At 31.9% G+C, this 7462-nt stretch overlaps 1 protein-coding gene across 1 annotated transcript in view; it reads right to left on the bottom strand.

The window, feature by feature from the left end:
- Window positions 1–6605, bottom strand: part of LOC122711625 (putative mediator of RNA polymerase II transcription subunit 26) — a 12714-nt gene extending 6109 nt beyond the window's left edge. The window contains exons 1-3 of the mRNA XM_043930602.1: window positions 5607–6605; window positions 5339–5459; window positions 2811–3228 (exon numbers count right to left, since the gene is read on the bottom strand). Of these exons, the coding sequence (XP_043786537.1) occupies window positions 2811–3228; window positions 5339–5459; window positions 5607–6605 (1538 nt within the window). The remainder of the gene's footprint in view (window positions 1–2810; window positions 3229–5338; window positions 5460–5606) is intronic.
- Window positions 6606–7462: the final 857 nt, after the last annotated feature.

The following is a 7462-nucleotide window of genomic DNA, read 5'->3' as shown; positions in this document are numbered from 1 at the left end:
TTTTAAGTACGTTCTTTTTTGCACATTTTTATTTTAAAGCTATTTTTTATTTCTATTTTTCTAATGACTACTAGACAATTAGAAATCATGCACGATCGGATCGAACTAAGTTATTTGATTGAAACTAAAAAAGAAAAAAAAAAGAAAAAAAGAAAAGAAAAGAAAAGAAAAGAAAAGAAAAAAGAAAAAGAATTATTTTTAACCTTCAAAAAGTTTGGTATCTAATCTAAATTTGATATTTTTATAAAATTTTAAAATTGTTTACTTATTTACTTAGTTAGAAGTTATTATATAATAATATGATTATATAATAATATAAACATATTACTTTGCATTCCATCTATGTATTTACAATTTATATACATATGGTTACAGTATATCTATTTTCAAAGTGGGCAGAGATCCCCGAGATTGAGGATGTTCGTTCGATCGAAATTTCGATCTTCAAAAAGTGCACTTCACTGCTCTCTCGAACAATCTATGAATGAAACTTGGGAAAACTGGCGATTATCTGTCTGTTTAATAATTTGAGATTAAACAAGGAAACGCGGAGAAAAGATAAATATAGAAGAGAATTGCGAATGCAGCAAATAGAATCCACGGCCATCTTGTTTCGTGTGAACGGCGCAGCTGCCGTTCTATCCCCACTACTCTTTCATCCCTTAACTTTTCGACTCCTATACGTTTCCATACCGCAATCTTATTCCAATCTTAATAATAATCTTGTCTTTACTTAAAAAAAAAGAAAAAGAAAAAAATCTATCTTTAAAATTCATGAATTAATTCTTCGATCTCGAAGTTTTACAAAACTTTTAAAAATTGTTATGCATAAAAGTTTTATATATATATATACACAAGTTATTATGATTACCAAGATTATCAAGATTGATTATCAAGACCTTTTCAAGAAGATCTTTTAAACAAATCTTTTCCCAAACAAGAAACTTATTCACTACATATACATGCTAATTCTACATCTACAACTATACTACAACATACTTATTCTACATATACAAAATATATACAACATACATTCTACAATAATAATAATAATAAACTTATCCTATAATATTATTTTCTTAAGATGCGTCTTAAGATTAAGATAATTAAGATTCTTCGATCTTAATCATTGGATCAACTTAAAAATTATAAAAATTTTTTGATTTTTTTTTTTTTTTTTTTTTTTTGAAGATCCTCTAAATAAATGAAAAACTTATTCTACAGTAATAATAATGATAATAAATCTTAACCTCTTAAAATTCTTAAGATTCGTCTTAAGATTCTGCAATCTTCATCATCAATTCAGATCAAAAATTATCAAACTCTTTTCATCTAAATTTTAAAAATCGTCTCAAACAAATCTAATTCATCAAAATTAATTAATCCACTTTCTTGAAAATTATGGTGGATCCCTTCTCTATCGTTCATCTATGTTCTTTCTTTCGTCGTTATTGGTGCATTATCGAAGCAAAAATCGAAGGAAAAATTTTTTTTACAAATTTCTCCAATATGCTTCTCAATATCCTTGGAAGTGAATCAAGAAACGCCTAGTCAGCGTTATTCGTCAAATAAATGTTATCCTCTTATAGGAAGTGTGTCAAAATATTTGTGTAGAAAATTACATTTACTCGAGAAACGATAAAAGACAGATGTAGACGAGAAACTGAGCAAAATACAGCGTGAACGACCGCGTTGCATCTACCTGAATCGTGGAGGATGCTCGGTTATTCGGTGGTTTATTATTTCGATCATTAATCATGCAGGTTGCAAGGTCAAACATTCATTTTCATTTAACAATCAATGTCTCTCGTCTACAATTCATGTAATTTTCAGTCTCTTATTTTTATCGCGCAATGATCACTCTCTTTCTCTCTCTTCCCCTCTCTCTCACTCCTTCTCTCTCTCTTTTCCCCTCTCTCTCTCTCTCTCTCTCTTTCCTTCTCTCTCTCTCCCTCTGTCTGTCTGGCTGTCTCTTTTTATTCCTCTCCTTATCACTCTCTATAATTTTTGTTAACATTTAAAATAAAATATATATTGAAAATAAAATATATATAAAAATAAAAAAGATTTTTTTTCGTAGTTCTTATTTTAGGAGAAGTAAGAAATTATTAAAAATGGACCTAATGAAGCTAATGAAGTAGTTACAAAAAATGAAATATTAATAAATTTTACTTAAGAATAATTGAATTTTAAATTGATATTGTTGACGGTTAATTTTGAAAAAAAAATTCGTTTATATTATTTAATAATTTCAATTTTTGAAAGTAGCAAAAGAATTTTTTAAATATATTTACATATAATAATCTTTTATATTTAAAAACATTTTCATATGTATATATATATATATATGTGTATAAATATATATATATATATATTTTACATATTTTATATATCACATATGTATTTTAAATATAAAAGAATACTTATAATTTTTATTTTCCTATTAAATGTAATATTACGTTTAATAATTAAATTTAATACTATTTCTAATAATTAATATATATAATATTTATATATGAAATATTTCACTTGATATTTATATATGAAATATTAATATATCAATTATATATTAATTTATCCTATGTAATCTAATAACAATGTCGATTGTATCGTAAACAATTTAATAACAAGGAATAAATTCATCTATTACCATTACTTCTCCATTAAGAATTACGTTTTTTTTTTCTTTTAAATAACTAAATATTCAAGTTTGTAATGATTACGTCTTATCTGCATGATTTTTATAATTCATATATCCGTTGTACTGTCCATGCTGCTGCTGTTGATGTTGCTGCTGCTGTTGATGTTGCTGCTGCTGTTGATATTGCTGCTGCTGTTGATGTTGCTGCTGCAGCGGTTGTTGATATTGGACGTAACCTCCTTGAATCGATTGGCTCTGCATATATGAAGCCATGGTAGTAGCGGTTTGATACATCATGGATGTAACTGGATTTGTAGTTGTTGCAACTGGATTGGTAAACGTAGATGCGTTTTTCTTTTTAGCTTTTGCTTTCTCATCCTCGTTATCGTTCAATTTTTTAGCCTTCATCCTCCGATTTTGAAACCATATTTTCACTTGACGCTCGCTCAAAGAGAGTGCCTTTGCTATTTCGAGGCGACGATTTCGTGTTAAATATCTATTGAAATGAAATTCTTTTTCGAGTTCAAGGGTTTGGTGACGAGTGTACGTCTGACGTGTACGTTTTTGTCCCGTGTTGCTCGACTCGCCTGTAAAATATTCGGATTTACGGTTATACAGGGTGAAAAGGGAAAGTTACGATAATTGTGACAAATTTATGACGTTATTCACAATGAAAATTTAAAATCTACCTGAAAATTTGTCATTTTCAGGTAAAATAATTACAACAAGGAAAATGGAAAAAAATATATATATATATATAAAATATGGAAATATTTCGAGAAAATTAAATTTTAAGATTCATTTGGAAACTCATTTTTCACAGTGAATATCGTCATAGCTTTTAAAATAGAAATTGAAAATTTACTTGAAATTGAAAGAAATGACAATAGATTGTAACTTAATGCACCTAACCTTACCTCTAACAAAAGCCAAGAATTCGTATGTAGAATCGAATGTAAAATTTTTCATGACAGCGTGAAAAAGAAAAATAGAAATTTTTTAAAAAATTTAATATTTAATAAAATTATTGTAATAATTTATTGTTGAAAATTTAATCTCTAAGAAAAATTAATTTCAAAAATTTTTCATAATAATTTTCAAGAGAAAAATGAAAAATTTTTGAAACCAATGATTAAAATTTAATACGAACACGAATATAATATTATTTCAACAATTTATCGTTCAAACCTAACCTCTAACAAAAGTCACAAATTAATCGAAATTTTTCACGATAATTTTCGAGAGAAAAGTGAAAAATTTTTAAAACCGGTCATGAGTAAAATTTGATAAAATTTATTTCAATGCGAAATTACTTTGATAATTTATTGTTCAAAGTATTGTAATCTAATATATACCTAACCTAATCTAACCTCTAACGATTCATTTCAAAAATTTGTCACGATAGCTTGCAAAAGAAAAATTTCCGAAATTAATAATAATTAAAATTTAATAGTCACGAATAAATTTATTTCGATAAATTATTAAAATAATTTATCCTTCAAAAAACCTAACCTCTAACAAAATTGATTTCGAATATAAAATTGTTTCACGCTAATTTTCAAGAGAAAAATGAAAAATTTCTGAAATCAATTATGGTTAAAATTTAATAATTACGAAAAATAAAAGTTACTTTCATAATTTATCGTTCGAACAACCTAACCTCTAACAAAATCAAAAATTTTTCACGATAATTTTCAAGAAAAAAATGGAAAATTTCCGAAACCAGTGATGATTAAAATTTAATAATCACGAATAAAATTATTTTAATAATTCATTGTTCGAAATATTCTCACCTAATACATACATAACTTAACCTAACCTAAATTCTAACAATTCGCTTGAAAATCTTTTGACGATAGCTTGTAAGAAAAAATTGAAAATTTCCGAAACCAATGATGATTAAAATTTAATAGTTACGAATAAAATTATTTTAATAATTCATTGTTCGAAATATTCTCACCTAATACATACATAACCTAACCTAACCTAAATTCTAACAATTCGCTTGAAAATTTTTTGACGATAGCTTGCAAGAAAAAATTGAAAATTTCCGAAACCAGTGATGATTAAAATTTAATAATCAGGAATAAATTTATTTGGATAAGTTACTTTAATAATTTATCGTTCGAACAACCTAACCTCTAACAAAATCAAAAATTTTTCACGATAATTTTCATGAAAAAAATGGAAAATTTCCGAAACCAGTGATGGTTAAAATTTAATAGTTACGAATAAAATTATTTTAATAATTCATTGTTCGAAATATTCTCACCTAATACATAACCTAACCTAACCCAATCTAACAATTCGTTTGAAAAAATTTTCACGATATCTTGCAAGAGAAAAATCGAAAATTTTTAAAATTAAGTGATGCTTAAAATCTGATATTATTTACTTTGAATTTACTTCGAATCCAAAATTTTTTCACGATAATTTTCGAAAAGGAAAGTAAAAAATTTTCGAAACCACTGATAGTTAAAATTTAAAAAATTTACCAATAAGACAATCTCTCCAATTCGAAATGTACGCACATAATCAAAATATCGAAAGGAATAATCGACATCCCTAATACTACTACTACCAATATAATAATTAATCGATAAATTTTCGGCAAAAATATTCGACAGAACTAATAATATTCATTTACTTGGATAAAATTAAAATATTGAAAAAAGGAAAAAGAAAATTTCTACGAACCTTTAGATGTTGATGGTTTCAACCAGGAATAATCCACCTGCTGCGGCTGCTGTTGTTGTAATTGCGGTGCCTGTGGTTGCGACTGTGTTTGCTGTAACTGACTCTGCTGTAACTGATTCTGCTGCAAGTGGATTTGCTGTAGTTGTGCTTGCTGCAAATAGCTCTGCTGTAGTTGTGTTTGCTGCAAATAGGTCTGCTGTAGTTGCATTTGTTGCAAATGAGTTTGCTGTAGATATGTTTGTTGCAAATGAGTTTGCTGTAGATGTACTTGTTGCAAATAAATTTGCTGTAACTGCTGTTGCTGTAACTGGGTCTGTTGCAGCTGTGACTGCTGCAGGTGTAATTGTACCTGTTGCGATTGTTGCTCTTGCTGCTGCTGCTGCTGCTGCTGCTGCTGCAATTGTTGTTGTTGTAGTTGTAGTTGCAATTGTTGATGCTGTAACTGTTTCTCTTGCAACTGCTGCTGTAGAAACTGCTGCTGTAGAAACTGCTGCTGTTGCAACTGATTCTGTTGCAACGGTTCTTGTAACTGCTGTTGTTGCAGCGGTTGCTCTTGTTGCAACAGTTGTTGCAGCTCGTTCACGAATTTGTCATCTTGAGGAACTTGGTTCCCTCCCTTTTTATCACTATCACCATTCATGTAACTACAACTTGGTTGGACGAAAGTCGTGGACGCGATCATGGCTGGAGTTGACAGCATGTAACTGCTGTTCCCGACCACGTGTTGCTGTTGCATCGGGTACAACTGTTGATCAACGTATCCTTGTAAATAATCATTTCGCGGTTCAGGCTGAGTAATACCGAGAACCGTCTGTTTCTGCTCAATTGCCTGTTGATCCTGGCCATCAATAGGTGATATGCTTTTGCTGGACGTGCCTGGAGTGTAAGGAGGCGTGTGATAGAACACTTGCCCGTTTTTTATGATGGGCTGCAGCACCACCGGTGGTTTCTCGTTCTCCGTTGTCTCGATCTGTTGTTGCTGAGGCATGGCGTTCTCCACAGGCATGGCGTTCTCCACAGGCTTGTCACGCTTCAGAAGCATTTCCAGCAAACTGCTCGACTCCATCCCGTTCTGTTCGACGACCGATTCCATCCCCGACTGTTCGTGCGTCGCTGCCTCGTTGTAATCAGGGCATTCCGTCAGATTCTGATAGGGCACCGCCGGTGACCATATATCGTCCAAGTTCAAGTAATCTATATCATCATCAATCAAGAGACCCGTTCTGGTAAGCCAATGGTAATCCATGTCGTTAGATGAATTCGCCATTGTGATAAGAATAAGAATTCATCCGATCGCCTTCTCCCTTCCAAGAATATTAAAAATTTCTTTATCTATCACCTCACTCGTTTAAATATCACTTGTTTCTTCACCTATATCACTTGTCTATCACTTGTCGGTATCACAACAACAGGAGACAGAGGTTTCCCTCCAAGGGAGGGAAGGAGCTTCGAAGCTCCTTCCCATGCGCTTGTGGATCGCTTAATGGACGCTCAATGCAGACTGACAATTATTTAAATGAAACGAGACACTGTGATCTCGATGATTTAAATTAAAGAGTGATTTAAATTAAATTTTCCCGGAAAATTTCCGGGAGCGTTTTGCGCGCGTGGCGAAATGAAGCACAGCTTTCATCGAATTATTACTGCGGTGCGACACGACACAAGCTCGTACCCTGCGTCCTGTGCAGTTGTGAAGCTGGAGGGGATACACTAGCCACTAACCCCTGTACGGAGAACGGATGTACAGAGATCCTAATACTAAGACTTGTACCGAGAGACTGATCGGTATTCTGCTGTATCCTTTTTCCTCTTCTGGGCCCGGGTCCTATCAGCTGGCCCCTCGATTCCCTTCGAGCCACCCCCATCGCTCCATCGGATCCGTGTCCCGAAATCCCCTCCTACTATTAACGCTATTCGCACAAAACCTTTCCTTTCCTTTCCCTTTGGCGCACGACAATGTCGCATGCCATGTGCCAACCCCCCGATCTGCGAGCCCCCTGTCTCTCGGCCCGGCGCTTCCTCCTTTCACCAAAATTTTCCGATTGAAGATTAATTAATATATATAAATCGGGGGATGATCAATTCGATTTTATTTCGAGCAAGAAGGAGAAGTGTTTGATTTGA

The sequence above is a fragment of the Apis laboriosa genome, unplaced genomic scaffold (assembly GCF_014066325.1).
Source record: "Apis laboriosa isolate Shangri-la unplaced genomic scaffold, ASM1406632v1 scaffold17_cov146, whole genome shotgun sequence".
In the NCBI taxonomy this organism is placed as follows: domain Eukaryota; kingdom Metazoa; phylum Arthropoda; class Insecta; order Hymenoptera; family Apidae; genus Apis; species Apis laboriosa.
This window is presented reverse-complemented; position numbering and strand designations above follow the sequence as displayed.